The sequence below is a fragment of the Gallinula chloropus genome, assembly GCF_964237585.1.
Source record: "Gallinula chloropus genome assembly, chromosome: 5".
Classification (NCBI taxonomy): domain Eukaryota; kingdom Metazoa; phylum Chordata; class Aves; order Gruiformes; family Rallidae; genus Gallinula; species Gallinula chloropus.
Window position 1 is genome coordinate 28,525,650 of NC_140090.1, and position 16,818 is coordinate 28,542,467.

General features: G+C 53.2%; 1 protein-coding gene across 1 annotated transcript; it reads right to left on the minus strand.

Moving 5' to 3' along the window:
• Window positions 1–1,517: 1,517 nt before the first annotated feature.
• On the minus strand, window positions 1,518–11,584 carry ASB1 (ankyrin repeat and SOCS box containing 1). The gene is made up of 5 exons (XM_084265109.1): window positions 11,500–11,584; window positions 11,145–11,286; window positions 8,866–9,168; window positions 2,857–3,242; window positions 1,518–1,822 (listed from the first exon to the last, which is right to left on the minus strand). The coding sequence occupies exons 1-5, from the start codon at window positions 11,558–11,560 to the stop codon at window positions 1,689–1,691; spliced, it is 1,026 nt and encodes a 341-aa protein (XP_084121235.1). The 5' UTR covers window positions 11,561–11,584; the 3' UTR covers window positions 1,518–1,688.
• Between the last annotated feature and the right edge of the window lie 5,234 nt (window positions 11,585–16,818).

The window sequence follows — 16,818 nt, forward strand, 5'->3', positions numbered from 1 at the left end:
CACGATGACTACGTTGCTACCATTAAGGAGCTGGCAGACCCTGAGATCCTGATGAAAGGCTCTGGAACCCCTACGATTCTGTGACTTACTGCAGAATGACACTGTTCTGGGAGCTGGTGACACAAACAAAGGTCAATAGCAATGTAGAGGCACTGGAAATCAGGGTTCAGTCTGCTGGATGCAACACGGCATTCAGAAACACCACCTCCTAACTCTTCAAAAATAGACAAGAAGTCCTTTCTTCTCCCCTTTCTGTAATGCTGGTAGAAGCAGCATACAAACAGAAGGACTTCCTAAGTGATCTGGGAGGGTTTTCTCTGGTCATAGTGCCACTGTGGAATATGGAGTAAAAGGCAGGTAGGAACTTCTATTTCTGTGTGCTGTGCATTGTCAGCTACTTCAATGAGCCTTTGGTAACATCATCGTCACTGCCAAGTGACGAGCAGGCAGCCCAGAGATCATTTTGCTGTCTTTTCCTCCATAATCCCACAGATACATTCACAGGCACTGCATCAACTGCCACCCAGCACAGCAACATAGCAGTTTGAGTCAGCCGCCCTCCACTGCTGCTCCGGGTCACTCCCGAAGACTCAAACCCATCTTACAGTGGACAGAAGGTTCATCTAGTCATTATTTTTTTCCCCAAAGTACCCACAAAATTTTCCAAGTCTGACGTGCTTGGCTTCATCTGAGTCCTCCTCCTCTCCTCCTCTCCTCCTCTCCTCCTCTCCTCTCCCAGTCGTGCTGTAGCCGTGGTCGCAAGGCTTGACACAGTCCCCGGCAGTCGGGAGGAGGACTGGCCATCCCCTGCCTCATCCATCACAGTGCTGGAGGGAAAGCCAAGCTGCCACAGCTGATCTGGTGCTCTGCAGAAACAACTCAGACAGGATAGGATTACATATTCTGCTACTCTCCCATCAGTGCAATGGGGCCTCTACACACAGAAAGCCAAGTCAGCAGCTACCTTGCAGCACGCAGAGACACGGATACGATTTTCCAAGTAACACACAGCACCGGACTGGAAACCTGATGCATTTCACACCAGAAGAGGACAGAAGAATCACAGAATCATAGAATCATAGAATGGCATGGGTTGGAAAGGACCCCAAGAATCATAGAGCTCCAACACCCCTGCCACAGAAAACACACCCGCTTTTACAGCAGCAACCACAAACTTCATAGAGAAGAGAAAGGCAGGGTACTGGCAGCAGAAAGAGAATAGTGCTGTTGTAAAACCCTTACCAAGGCAAGGAGAGACTCCTTTAGATACTACAGGACGAGTAAAGGCTTATACACAGATGCTTCCCTCACACAGAAGTGCCACTGAGACCCAAGGTGTGTGTAACACAGAGCAGTAACAGAGGTAGAGTCGTAGCAGACAGACAGATGCTAACAGCTATGGTACACACTGATTTGCTCATGTAACAGCCACACACACGTACTGGCCCTCATCGCCCAACCACTTGCAAAGAAGAAATGGCCAGTTCAGATAACTGGCAGCTTAAGAACAGACACACAAAATCACTGCACCCTAAATTTAGAGGGGAAAATCACTGGGGCAGGGAATTATGTGCACTCCATGAGCAATACAGCGTTTCACTGTGGAGGAAGGGTTGGGATTGGCACCTGGCTTTATCAGCCCACTCATTTACCACATCAAACTGATCCTGGAAGCAGCCAGTTGCCCTTTAACTGTGTTCATGAAGTAAAAATTGTTTAATGGGGTCTGGGACTGGAAGGTTATGGATCAGATCCAGACGAGATTTGCCAAGGATTCTTCGCACAGCTATGCGGCAGAGAGACAAGAGGCTCCGGGTGCGGCCTGCAACAGAGAGAGCAGAGGGAACAGCTCAGGGACAGGGAGAAGAGAGAGAGAATGGAGTTACAGTGTGTAAGCTGCACTGCGCTGTGGCTCGTCACCGAAGAGCCATTTACCCCTCCCACGTGCTGAGGCCAGGTCCTCCGCTGCAGCACAAAGGCAGTGCAGGAGAGCCGAGCGTGCACAGATCCTCCTTGTGAGGAGTCCAGACCTTCTGGCCAAAGATCTGGAGCAAGGACAGCCGCCACAGGGGCGGTTTGGAAACTGGAGGCTGCATGGGGTTGTGGCTGTGGAGCCAGTCCCTGCATGACCGGGTTCAAGACATCACTGCCAAAGCCACAGCAGGGGAAGCTGCGCGAGGCGTTACCCTGTTTGGATCAGGTTGAAAATCACACAGACCTTGTATTTATTTGCTCTAAATTGCACTCTGGGCATCAATAGCATTGACAGCCAGCTCAGATCTTATCCCAGCTTTCTTTGTAGGGGTTCTTTTCAGTTTTTGAGAGCTTTTGAGACCTCTTCTAGCACAGGGACCAGAGGATGGGGGTATCCACGCTGATTGAGAAACTGGACCTCCAAGGCACCGCTCTACCTAAGGAGTCCTGTTTGCCTCCTAAACCCAGCGCAATGGGAACCACCTGCCCCAGCTTATGTGTGCCTCTTCTCAGCAGAGTCAGGGGTGTTGACAGAGCTGCAGCTCAGCAACACCGAGGGCCCATGCCAGGGAGCTGCCAGGGAGCTGCAGAAGCCAGCCCCAGACCCCCTCCTGCCTGGCCAGCAACAGCTCTTCGGCGTCAGAGTGGTGAAGTCCTCCACATGTAGCTTAACAGCCAGCTAATTCCCAGTTGTCTTTTTGTGTGTGTTAGAATGGCTTTACACTTTCAGGTTAGGTGTAACATGTTTATGCCATCTCCTATGTACTAGGAGACCCAAAAGAAAATGGTAACACCCCCAGCCTCCCTTAACAGCTCCTAACTACCAAAGAAACTCTCCTGAATCCAGAGCTAGATAAACTTCAGGAAGTCAAAGCCACTTACCCCTGGCTTCTCTGAACACCTGCAGTGCCTCAGGGTTGACTTTGACCCTTCCCGTGGATTCGACCCCCAAGGCATCCACTTTCACCAGGTTCAGATTGGCTCCAAAGTCAATCAAGAGGTGGACGAACGCCGCTTCACAACCATGACGCAGGACAGCGTCCATCACACACACTGGGGAGCCCCGAGAGAAGCCTTGGATGTTGATGGGCCCACAGCAGTTAAAATCCGGGTTGGCTCCAGCCTGAAGCAGCAGCTGGAAGCACTGGAGGTTGTGGTAGGCAGCACTGATGTACAGAGGGCAGACCACCAGCGTGGTGAGGGGCCGCTGGGAGAGGCTGGGGACGCGGGAAGCAAGGTGGTGATTCACGTCAACGTCCGCACCGTACCTGTGTGGGGGAGAGGGAAAAACAGAGGTTTGGAAACAAGGGCGCAACAGCACCAGGACTGCAGCCCAGGGTGACAGAATGGCAGGGGATGAGGCTGAAGGACAGCCTAAAGGTGAGCACCCTGCCTGCCCTTGGTACCTCTGGGGCCGCCCACCCAAGAACCACCAATACCTACCCTCAGATGGGTCTGCTGGGGTGTCACGAGTAGGGGTGCTGTATCCAGCATGGTCTGATCTTTAAGAAGCAAAGCTGTTTCTCTGCCTGTGACAGCCCAGGCTTCAAAAGGAGGAGGAGCAGCTGAGGAACATCTTTCCTTGCCCTCCCGGAAGATGTGCCAAGGAACAGCCTTGGCACAAGGAACAGCTCAGCCTTGAGCCAGCACCACGTAATGCTGGATGCTAAAGAGCCAGCTGGAGATGTTTCCAAATGACTCAGTTGAAGAGATGCAGTAAAACAACTTCCCCACCAGGATAAAACAGGCCAAAAAGCAATACAGGCAATCGATCTGACTGTCACGAACAGCAGGAATATGGAAACAGAAATCTGCGTTCAACAGCACAACATACATGAAAAAATCCTGCTCCTGAAGGAGCTGGTGTGGTTGAAATCCCATCAGAATCCCACCAGGGAGTCAAAAAAAGGCCTTTTCCCTAGTATTCAGCTCAGCTGAAAGGATGTACCCGCCAACTATGAGCACGTAGGAAACTGGAAGAACGCAGAACAATTGCGTCAGACCTCCTGCTCTCCCCACCCACCCTGCACAGCCCCATTCACGGGTTAGACAGTACTAGATATATATATATACAGCCTGGGAGAAGAGCTCCTGGAGAGCAGCCCTGAGGAGAAGGAACTGGGGGTTCTGGTGGATGAGACACTTCCCATGAGCCATCAGTGTGCTCTTGCAGCTCGGAAGGGCGATGGGATCCTGGGCTCCATCAGGAGAGGGGTGGCAGCAGGGACAGGGAGGGGATTGTATCTCTCTGCTCTGCCCTTGTGAGACCCCAGCTGGAGTCCTGTGTCCAGATCTGGGGCCCCAATACAAAAAAGATGTAGAACTGTTGGAGAGGGGTCAGAGGAGGCCTCGAGGATGATTAGAGGGCTGGAGCACCTCTCCTATGAAGAGAGGCTGAGGGAGCTGGGCTTGTTCAGTCTGGAGAAGAGAAGGCTGCAGGGGGACCTCATTGCAGCCTTCCAGTCCCTGAAGGGAGCAGAGAAACAGGAGGGGATTCAACTTTTTAAAAGGGTAGACAATGGCAGGACAAGGGGGATGGATTAAAGCTAGAGGCAGGAAGGTTTAAATTAGATACTAGGGGGAAGTTCTTGACAGAGAGAGTGGTGAGGGGCTGGAACAGGCTGCCCAGAGAGGGGGTGGGTGCCCCATCCCTGGGGGTGTTCAGGGCCAGGTTGGATGGGGCTCTGGGCAACCTTGTGTAGCTCTAGGACTGGAGCACAAAGTATCACCCTGAAGCATCGCCCTGAAAGAGAAGCAGTGCCCACAGGGTACTTCTTTTTGGGAAGTACAGATGGCAGTAAGTTGGGAACAAGGCAAAAACAGGGCTTATTGGCTTTGGTTCCATTGGGGTTTTTGTAGGAAGTGAAGAATGTGGCTAAATAGATGGGAGCAAGAAGGCCAAGTGTCGCTCTCTGGAAAAGCATGAAATTTGGAAACCCGCAGCACCGTGGAAAGGCGAGATGGCAGAATGAAGGATTTCTTTCCCCCGGGCTGGGTTATACCCAAGCAGTGTGGACACTGACTCCCTCTACTTCACATGCAGCCTAGAGGGGAAGGAGGAGGAAGACAGCCGGACCCCCAAGGAGCAGTTGGTTTAACTGCTGTCCTGCAGACCAAGCAAAGCCTTGTCCCTTCTCCCCACAGAGAGACAAAAGGCTTTTTCACCCAGACTCCCAGTTGCAAACTGAGCGCTTAGAGAACTCAAACTAGACTTCTTAACTAGCCTTATATTCCTCTTCACAGCTAATAAAACAAGTAAGGAAACCACCCAGGGACAAATCCTGCCTCAAGGCAAGTGCAGTAGATCTTGCTGAACCCAGAAAGGCTGGTCCCCTATCCAGCAAATACTTCACCGAAGACTTTGGGTCTGAGGATGGGAACAGTCTTATTTAAATTAAGCACATGCAGAGTGAGGACCAAGGAGACTCCTTTAAGAGCTGCAAATGGCATGCAGGCCATTTTTACCCTGTCCCAGTAGATGACAGGGTGACCATGAGCCAGCAGTGTGCCCTGGGGTCTAAGAGAGCCAATGGGATCCTAGGGGGCATCAAGAGGACTGTGGCCAGCAGGTCACAGGAGGTAATTTTCCCCCTCTGCTCTGCCCTGGTCAGGCCCCACCTGGAGTGTTGTGTCCAGTTCTGGGCTCCCTGGTATAAAAAAGACAGGGATCTCCTGGAGAGAGTCCAGAGGAGGCTGTGGAGATGGTTAAGGACCTGGAGCATCTCCCCTGTGAGAAAATGCTGAGTGAGCTGGGACTCTTCAGCCTGGAGAAAAGAAGACTAAGGGGGGGCCTTATAAATGTTTATCAATATCCCAAATATGGGATGCCGGGGGAAATGGCCAGCCCCTTTTCAGTGCTCTGTGGAGACAGGACAAGGGGCAATGGCTGCAAGTTAGAGTATAGGAAGAACTTTTACCCATTGAGGGTGAGGGAGCCCTGGGACAGGCTGCCCAGGGTGTGTGGAGTCTCCTTCTCTGGAGATATTCCAGCCCCGTCTGGATGCCGACCTGTGCAATATGAGCCAGGGAGCTGCTTTGGCAGGGGGGTTGGACCCGATGAGCTCTGGAGGTCCCTTCCAACCCCTGTGATTCTGTGATTCCTCCACTAGCAAGGCAGCTGGCTCAGGGATCACTGCACACTAAGGGGAAGTTCCCATCTTTTGGGGACCCCAGCGCTTTGCTAAATCTGCATCAACGCACCTATGCTAAGGCAGAGAGGGCTAAATAAGGCTGCTTTCCCACAGGCAATCACACTTCTGAGAGAAACCTGTTAAAATCAGACTACATGAGCATTTGGAGAGTCATCTGTGCTACTGTGGGACCTCCATGGAGCTGTTGTAGGGTGTCTGCCTCCTATGGCCACAATCCTGACCAGGCAGCAGGTATTGTCATCAAAATTCTGAGTGGAAACCCCCAACCTAAAGCAAAATACAAAGCTCTTCTTTTATCACAGTTAGGCGTGATCTGAAGCATTAGGGCAACTCCTCAGACCTCTCTGTCATCCTTTTATTGTGGCAAAAGGATCCCCTAACAGGCCGAGGTCAGCTCTCAGTTACACTGCAAGCACGATGGAACACTCAGACCCCATCACAGCATGATCACATCACAAGCTGTTAGGGAAGTAATCTACACCCTGGCAATACAACTGTAAATATTTCCACCAGCTGTCTTATACAATGGATCCCCACTCTCTAGCTGTGTAATTTACTACTGACAGGTTCAGTTTCACCTATGGCTTGGTTAGATGGGTCAGCAAACGTAGCTGTGTTCAACAATCCTGAGTGTAATTTAAAAATCCATGAGATTTTTAAAAAAAGGAAGAACCAGAGGGACCAGGTGATGTTTAGACACCTGCAGCAAGCCTGAACTGGGTTGGGCTTTCTTTTCAGGACACTGAGGCTCTCTCAGGCTGAATACACTGAAATATTTCCTTCCATCTCAGTAAATGCATCGTCCTCATTGTGTTCTCCCTGCCAAATCCTTTAAATCAACATTTTAAAAACCTCTGAGTGAGCTTGGTAATACAAGACTGCATTTTAATGTAAGCAACTCTGAACAGATCTGTGAGATCTGTGCTATGAGATATTTGAAATTTTGGGCAATCTGACAATTTGGTATTAGCTTAGCAGCCTTGGGAGAGACATTGTCTAATAAAAAAGATATTGGACAGCCTCCAGTTAATTTTTAATCCTGAAAGTTTTCCAAAATCTTGCTTTTAATATTGCTGGCAAGGTATCCCAAGGAGCAGACACATAAATCAATGCATCAGCCCGCCATGTGCTGCCGAAATACCATTTGCTACGTTTCACCCTCCCTCAGCAGATCACAGAATCATAGAATCATAGAATGGCATGGGTTGCAAGGGACCCCAAGGATCAGAGAGTTCCAATCCCCTGCCACAGGCAGGGCCACCAACCTCCACACCTGGAGCTACACAAGGATGCCCAGGGCCCCATGAACCTGGCCTTGAACACCCCTAGGGATGAGGCACCCACCACCTCTCTGGGCAGCCTGTTCCAGCCCCTCACCACTCTCTCTGGAAAAAACTTCCCCCTAATATCTAATTTAAACCTTCCCTCCTTTCGCTTCACTCCGTTCCCCTTGTCCTGCCATTATCTGCCCTTTTAACAAGCTGATTCCCCTCCTGTTTCTCTGCTCCCTTCAGGGACGGGAAGGCTGCAATAAGGTTCCCCCCACCGCCTTCTCTTCTCCAGGCTGAACAAGCCCAGCTCCCTCAGCCTCTCTTTGTAGGGGAGCACTGAACCCTACCAGGGAAGGCAGCACGTGAGCTGAACCCTGCACCACCAAGCATGCGACGATGGGGACATCCTCCTCCCAGCCCGCTGAGAAAGGAAAAAGGTGGGGGGACAGCTTCCCCTTCTTCCCACTTGCCAGCTCCCTTAAATCTGCACTTGTAAGAAAATTAACATACCCACAAGCAAAAAGGAAAGGAGAAAATCCCCAAGTATTGTGAACATTCTCCATTCAAATCCTTTGGGTTATTTTCTAGCATTGAAGGGATTCCTTGGAGAGCGTCTCTACGTGAATCCAAATCTTCTCCTCCAGCATTTCTTCCTACAACCTCTATTTTCCCCTTATGATCCCTTATTATCAACGTCCCACATGGTTGTTCAGCATGGTCCCTTATTCAAAAAGCTTCCAGTTCAGAAGAAAGGTAGTATCACAACATGCCACAGCGGAAGAAATTCAAGTTCACAGAGCCTTCTGGTAGACCTTGCGCCCACTCACTCCTGGTTACTGTTCATCACCTGACAGCGACGTCTGGCACTCCCCTCTCCAGAGACGCCACCCCTTCAGCAGAGCTGTGTGTCAGGTGTCTGGCAAGGGGAGACCAAATTGGGATGCCATGGAGGTCATACCTAGTGATGGGCAAACACCAGGCAGCCGGGAACAGCCAGTGCCAGTGACAAGCACCTCTCCTCCCAAGGACAGAAACAGGTCAGAGCAGCAGAGCTCAGCAAAGGAGATATTTTGGGGTTTGGTTTGCTGTGGGATACGCCTCACTTGCAAATTCAGCCAGGGACATGGAGCTGGCAGTCAAGACAGAGGGTGGGGGGAAGATACTTTGTGAGATATGGATCTGACTGCACAGGGGTGGTGGGCTCAGAAACAAAGACTCCTCTCATGGGCTTTGTCTCATGAGAACAGGCATGGGAGGCGCACAGCACGGCACAGACTCACTGCCAGGGCCAAGCGAGCCGGAAGGCACCTCTCCACCCTCCTTCCTGCTCAGCTTCTGGCCAGCTTCACCATACCTGCATAGGCACTGGGCATGTGAGGAGGGAACGTGTGCTCTGAGCTCCATGGGAGAAAAGATCCAAAGGAAGAAGAGGAGGTAGAGCCACCTCCAACCCACACCTGAGCCCTCACCTGATCAGCTCCCGGAGGATGTCTGCCCGGCCTACACGTGCCGCATGGTAGACAGGAGTGCTGCGGTGGTGCCGGCTGCCGTTGGGGTCAGCCCCAGCTTCCAGGAGGATCTTGGCACACTCGAGGTGCCCGTTGACCACGGCCACGTAGAGAGCGGTCTGCCCCTTCACGTCCACCAGGTCGATCTCGGCCCCTTTGCGGAGGAGGAAGTCAACGCAGGGGCCGTGGCCGGCGGTGGCGGCGATGCGCAGCGGCGTGCAGGGCAGCCAGCCGCAGCACCACACCGACTTCTCGTTGATGCGGCTGCAGTCAGGGAGGGGAAAAGCACTGGGTCAGAGGATCCCTCCCACTGCTTTGCACTGCCCCACCCTCCCCACCCCACCCACCCAAGAAGGATCCCAGGAGAGCCCAAACTGCTCCCTTGAAGCTTTCCCTCCCCGTTTCTGGTACTTTATAGCAGCCCTGAAAAAGTCCTGCTGTTAACCTGACTAGGTGCTGCATGTAGGTGGTCAGAGACTACAGCAAGTCGGGATGAAGGGCTTTATCGCAGCTCTGATGCATCAGGAGCTGCATACGTGCACAGGGAGGGACAAACCCTGCCTCAAAACTCAGCCAAAATTGCCAGTAAAAAAAAAAAAAATTAAATGCTCCCTATTCCTTGTTCACAGGGAGATGTCCCAAACCAGCAGTGACCAAGCTGGAGACCACAACAACCATTTCATTCAAGCTGCTCCGAAGTCATCAAAGCAGCAGGGAAAGAGCAAGGGGACATGAGAGAAGGGAGCAACGTAGGGCAACACAGGCATACAGCTGTCTCATCACTGGCAACATCCACGTTCTGCCAGGTAACACAGGACGACCTACACAAACTTGGGGAAACTCAGGCCTGCCAGTGAGGTGCAAGCTTGGGAGGTGCAGCCATCCTTCACTGAACAGGGTAAGTGGGCCATTAGCATCCTTGCTGGAGGGCTGTGCTGGCATAAAAGCCTTTTTCAAGTCGTTGAAGGAGGTGGCTCTGACCAGCAGCTGCTTAGAACTCCTCTGAAACAACCTACATTAGTCATCACACTCATCCAGATGTCAGATTAGCCCTACAAATCTCATAACATTCAGACCCCTGCTCCCAAATTCTCTGCAAATCCCTGGGGGTGCCATTTTAACAGGAACATGGAGAGAGGAAGGGATTTCTTTAAGGGCATTTTAGGCTGGCAAAAGCGCTCTTCAGCCAGCACAGCAGCAGGTGGGCTCTTCCAGCGCACTCCACGCAGGCCCATGTAACCAGTACACCACAAAGCAGGCATAGTTATACAGCACAACTGCAGAGTTTTCCAGGAGAGCAATGCCACAATTGTTGTTTTCTTTTTCAACTGTGTTTTAGGAAGAGGAGTACAAGCCCCACATCAAGCCCTCTGCTGTGAAGCCTTAAGATAAAAAAGTGCTCTCTTTGACCTTGGAGGTTTGGGGATCTTCACCCCATACCTACCCCCAAATTCAAAAAATTCACTTCTCTGCTCACTCCACCACACATGTGATGCTGCAGCAGGGTCCAGCCCTCCTCCTCTTGTCAAACTTTTGTTTCATCCTGTACGTGAGGACACCTGGCCCCGCTGCCACAGGGTTCTCATATGCATTATGGGGCAAAAATAAAGCAAAAATCTCAGACCAAGGGTCCAAAGAGTCCCAGGTGGCAGAAACAGGGGCTGGCTCGTTCTCATTTTTGCTGAAAGGACGCTTTTTTTGAGTCTGGGAGAGACATTTCGCACTGTAAGCAGTTTTCTTCACGGTGCAGGAAAATTAATTAGCTATCCCCACAGTGACAGGCTTTGCACCGGGCAGGTTTTGTAGCGCAGGCTGTTTCAGCTTTATACTCCAACCCAATCCCTTCTGTGTGTTTTTCCCATCATACCAGCCCTTGTTTGCAGGGTATTGCGTTTCCACCCCGGTCTCCACAAGAGCTCCTGTGCTGCCGTCATGCACTCCCGGCCCAGCTTGAGATGTGCCTCCTGGGAGGCCACGGGGGATGATTTTGGGGGTTAGAACAGCATCCTCCCAACCTGACATCTCCCCTGTGAGAGCAGAGTGAGGTGGGGGTCTTCAAAAAGAGCAGGACGGTACGAGGTAAACAGCACATCCCCCCACCTCCCACCCATCCCCTCCCCCCCCCCCCCCCAAATGCTGTAAGCTGGGCTTCACAGCGGCTTTCCCTTCTCCCCAAGAGGGTCTCCAATGCCAGCGCGGAGGGCGCGGGCACGGCGGGGCCCCAGAAGCCCCCCCTTCACCTTTGGAAGCTCTCGTCCTGCAGCAAGCTCTTGAGGGTGGGCAGGTCCCCCACGTAGGCCGCGTCGTGCAGCCGGGTGTCCTCACAGTGCTCGATGGGGTGATCGCAGAACTGCTCCCGCAGCCATTCCTTCAGGTTGCGACCTGCGCTGGAGAGAGGCCGAAGGGGGAGAGCAGGGTGGAGGGAGGGGGGGGGGAAACCTGGCTGAGCCCTGGCCAGAGGGGGCCCGGCAGCAGAGGGGGAGGTCTGCCCTGTCCCGCCCCGTCCCGCCCGGTACAAGGCGAGCCCGAAAGGAGTCCCGGGCACGGCGGCGGGCAACGCCGCTCCCCACCCCCTCGCCTTCCCCCGCACGTTACCTGCCTGCCCGCCTGAAGCGGCGGGCGGATCCCCGCCGCCGGGGGGGCCGCCCTCCGCCATCTGCCCCGCGCCCCGCCGGGCCGGCTCGGCCTCCCTCCCCGCCGGCAGCGTCCCCGCGGCCGCCGCCGCCACCGCCCTCCCTCCGCGGGCCGGCCTGATTGGTGCCTGCCGGCCCGGTGGCTTCCTGCATCCGCGTTAAGGTGGTTTTACCCGGCGGGAAGAGGGAGGTTTGCCTCTGCTCGGCAGCGCGGAGCAACGCCGGAGCCATTCCTCCTTCAGACCCACCCCGCGGCGGCACCTCAGCGAGAGGGAGGCTGGGTGCCCGGCCCGGCCCGGCTCGGCAGGGTTAGCCCGGCCGGGGAGGCACGGCGGCCGGTTCGGCCTCTGAGCCTTTCTGCCCAGAAACGTGAGCCGGGCAGCGCTCGGTCGGTGCCGAAGAGGCCCGGGGCTCTCCGCTTCACGGTGCTGGTTCCGTCTCCGCTCCCCGGCGTGGCCGCTGCCTGCACGGCTGCAGGAGCTGCACCCAGTGCTGAGCAGCTGGTGCGGCCCACAGCGCTGCCGTCCCTGGGCTTGGCGATGCTTCCCGCACCTAAAAGCCGCAGAGGAGGTTTTATGTCACCATATTGACCTGTCTTCCCTGGCACCGGGGCTCTGCCGTGCGGTTGCTGCAAGTCCGAGGGAGAGGCAACCCCTGTGAGGGTGGGCAGAGCTGCGGCGGCTGGGAACAAGCAGAGTGCCAGGCAGGCCATGAAGCCACCACCGAGAGACAGCCAGGCCTTCAGGGGCCCAGCAAAAATGCCACTGCTTTGCTTAAACCCCACCGGGTAGCCTCAAACACAGACCCCAAAGCTGTGCCTGGAGCTCACCCTTCGCAGGAGCAGAGGACATGATGGGTGCCCCACGGGCGCAGTGCTTTGTTGAGTGCAAAGGAGGCGAAGGTGTATGGAAAGGTGCACACACACCCCACACGCACATACACGCAAAAGACCTGCGAGGAAAGCAGTCCACACAGACCTCCTCCCAGGGGGATGCTCCCAGGCAGGCTGCTGTAGCGTTCTGCTGTGTTGGCATCGGCTTCCCAGCGCGCGTCTTTGAGTCCCCAGTGCCAGAGGGGAAGGGTGGTAATTCATCCAGCTTTCCCAGAGCTCCACGCCTGCTACTCCGTGGCAGGGTATAGGTCCACAGACACCAAACTGTGGCTGCATCTTCCTGTAACTGTTGTTATTTGGGCTTGCGCAGTCTGGAGGAGAGGGGCGCGATCTGCAAACTGAATTCGTTTGCTTTCCCTGTTAGGGAAAGGAATCGATGGGATTTTCAGAAGCCATTGGGCTGACTGGCACTGCCACCTTCCCCTGGCTGCCATCCTGATGCCATCATGCGAGGCAGACCCCGGGACAAGAAACGACCCCTGGAATGAATTGGTTGCTGGTCTGGAAACCTGACTCGACATCTGCTTGGCCCTCCTTGCATCAAAGGGACCAGATCTGAAAACCAGACAATGGGGCGAGGTGGGAGCTCCAGCCCTGAGCTTGGCCTGTGCTCTGTCCACTGGATGGGTGAAAGGCTTTCTAGAACTGGGATGGGCTCAGGCTGGGCTTTCTGAGCTGGGCTTACCTGCCCATCTCCTGCTATTTAGGAAATGGGTCTTTGCCATGGTTGCAAGCATCCCGTGTTATCTGGGACAATGGAGCAGACCCACCACCCTTCAATGGGCTCCTCTGCAAGTAACACATCCCTCCCTTCATTTCTAACCCTAATCTATGACCGCATCCAGCTACAGAGCCTCTGTGTGACCCCCTCCATGGCTGCTCACGGACAGGGAAGCAGCTTCATACATCTTGGTTCCCTGTTGCTGTGCCTGATGATGGCACAAGACGGACCAGAGCAGTTTTCTAGCTGTTGTATTGTCCGCAGCCCTTACTGATTTAAGAGGACTAGATTTAATGAGGCCCTCCAGCTGCAAGGCATTGTGTTGGACTGCAGGTCAGCACCGAGGTCTCACCAGGAGGAAAAAGGCATGTTACTCCATGGGCTTTTATACACATGGCCCCTGACCAAAAGTCGTAACACTGTGAGCCCAATGGGGTGGTTGCTGCAAGGGACAGAAACCTCTGTGATTTAGGGCCTTCCCAGCAAGAACACTATGCCACTTTACAAAGCTGTTAGGAACAGGCCACTCCTGCTCAGCACCATTTTTCTTTAAAATAAATTTGTTTACTCACTCTGTGTCATTTGGAGCTGGTGCTCTGCTCTTCTCCCCATGGGCAAAGTGCAGACAGGCAGGAGAAGGGACACAGCAGCATTTCCCTGCAACATGGAGCTGTCCCCATGGCCAAAGCAGAACCCCAGAGAGGAGCGAAGTGTCTGGTAAACAGGACAGACGGAGCTGGAACACAGTGCCTGGACTGCTCGTGATTCAAGGTTCCTTCAGCTCCTCCTGCAGAAAATGACTGCTGTTTAACTGCTCTTTTCTCTCACATCCACACATTTACGTGCTTCTATGTACTTACAGGCATGCTGCAATGGGAGGCAGAAAGGTTTTAACATATCCTATACTGCTGTACTTTCTAGCAGAAGTTTCTCTCCTGAACCAGGCTCTTTTTTTTCCTCCCATAGATTTCCTCCCCCTAAAACTGACCCATCCCATCTGGCATAAGGAGTTCTCCTACAGGGGTGGTGGAAAGGGAACTGAATGCTGTCTCAGCCTCAGAAGTGGTCAGTGCTGGGAATCTGTATGAGAAATCCCACAATACACCAGGATATTGATCCATAGCACACTGAGTGCAGTGGGTAAATGTAAGCTTGCAAACAGGTTAACATTTGGCCAAGACCTAGGAAATGTTTTTTCCAAGTCTGAAGGAATAATTTTCGGACACCACCTGTATCTCCTACAAGCATAGCCTGCCCCACCAGCAGGTGAGACTAGATTATCTCCAGGGGTGACTTTCAGCCTGAACAACTCCATAATCCTAATGGTAACCATCGCTTCCTGTGAGGGGAGCAGTGTTGAAGTCCACAAAAGGCTGTTGCTGCTTGACCCAGGCACGCCAGGCTGATCCTCCATGGGCACAAAGCAGCTGGGGGAATCAGGGTCTGCAGGCATCACTGTCTTGGACCCCATGGTGTATTACTTCTTGACACCTGCCCTGGCCAGGCTCAGCACCAGAAGGCAGAAGCAGCCAGGGCAGGCGAGCTCACTTGTCCCGCTTCCCTCCACAAGCAGCAGTTCATTATCGGTGGGTGGCCTTTCGGACTGCTGCCCTGATCCCACCCCACTTGAAAACCGATCCACCCAGCAATTTGGGCCTGCGACTCTCTCAAGGAGAGCTTCCAGCCTCTGAAAATAACCAGTAATCCAGCACAGCGGATACACACCGACTCTCTCATTAGGCAGGACACTTTCTGCCACTCCTAACACTGAAGCAATGCAACAGAAAACAGTAAAAAACACCCCAAAAGCAAAGAAAACTTCTGATTCTCCGGAGGAACCCTCAGCTCTGGGCAGCTCAACCATCCCACTGCATTCACCAACACTTCCCACCATCTTTCCTGAGCAGGCACATCTTCCCACTTGCCATCCGCTCCCAAACCATGCTCTTTATTCTCCAAGTAAAACAGAGAGTTTGCCTGTCCTGGTCCCGTCCCACTCCTGAAAGCCGGGTGCTAGATCCCCGTCAAGCACCACTCGCACTTAGAAAAGAATCAAGCCCGGTCTACTGGGGCAGCACTGGAAAACCCCTGTGCCCTCAGGACCTGGGCAGGTGCCCTCCCTGTTCAGCCCACCTTCCCGGGCCCCTCATGGCGGTCTCCCTTCTGCAGAGGGGCAGCTGCTGCGAGCAGCATGTGCTTGTAAGGCAAGTAAGTAAGCATGGGCTGGGGCTTTGCCTTTCTCCCTGCACTTTGTCACTAGGATTACTGCGAAGGAGAGCTGCCAGGTCCAGGGCTGTGAAAGCCCCATCTGTGGGTCTGTCTCACCTGAACACGTGCGAGGAGAAGGGGCAGGGGTGAACTCCTGTTAACCCACTGCTTTGACTCCCTGGAGCTAAGCCAGTGGTTGCATTTAGGACCAGGCTGCACAAGGCAAGACTGAGGAATGCACCTCCTCATCTCTCCTTCTGTGATTAATAAGGACATCTCGAGAGCCTTGCAGGCAGGCTGGCACCCTACTCTGTGATTAAAAAGGGAGAGTTATTTGTACCTGGCTTAAAACAAGTGATTAGCCCCACCACCACCTCCAACGCCCTTTCCAGAGGCACCACCTTTTAAATCCCCCAAAGTTCCACCCAGACCTGCCAAGCGACAGAAGAAACCTGCACTATGAAACACGCAGCAACTGCAACTGCTCTGGTGACAGAGTAACAGTTGAGAAGGGAGGGAGAGGCAAGAAAAGAAAGGAGAAGAAAAGTAAAGCAAAGTAAAAGAAAGGAGAAAATGGCATCACCGTGACTGTAATTCACACTTAGGTCAGTCTATAAAACTTCTCCTTTCCTGGATCTAAGCCAACAGCTTGAATTTTTAGTGAACTCTGAAGTGAAGTTGCCCTGGTGATAAATGCATCTGTGGGGAAGGAGAGGGCAGGAATCCCTGGTCACCCCATTTTTAGCACAGCTCAACATTTTCCTGCAGAATTTGCAAGGTTTCTAAAGGGGACTTGAAGATGGACATTAACAAAGGGCTCCAACAGAAAACAGGAATGAGAGATGGGGGGACAAATTAACTCTAGCATTTAGGACTGGCATTAGGGCTGTAATCACAGAGACGACAGGTTACTTGGAGCCCAGTAAGTTCACTATGCTGTAAATGTGCCTTGACATGCCTAAATGTGACTGCCTTCAGGGAGGAGAGGCAGGACTAAAGAATCAGCTATATATATTGATCTATTTTATCCTTCCATCAGGTGTCCAGGACTTTGCTACTTCAATCCTGACCCTGAGAATGTGGAAGACGTGCAGTGGAGGCTATGCTGTAACACCACATAAAGGCAGAGACTAGAAATTCCCACCCATCTGTCATCTCCAGGATGGCACAAAACAGGAGGTGAATGGTAACCCTGCTGCTCCCAGAAGACTGGTACCATCAGTCAGTCCTGCAAGTGAGGAAGGAGGGTTAAAATCAAGCAAAGAACCTGTCCTGGTTTCGGACAGAACCACCAGCACAAACACAGATAGTATCAGTAGCCTGGATGTGGATGCTGGCAGGTCACAAACATCCCATATGCGTGGGGAATGCCAGCCCCACCTGAGCCCAAAGGGAATCTCACATGGGTTTTACCCTGCAGCACCACCAGTAAGGCAACAAATAATGTTGCATTCTTATTC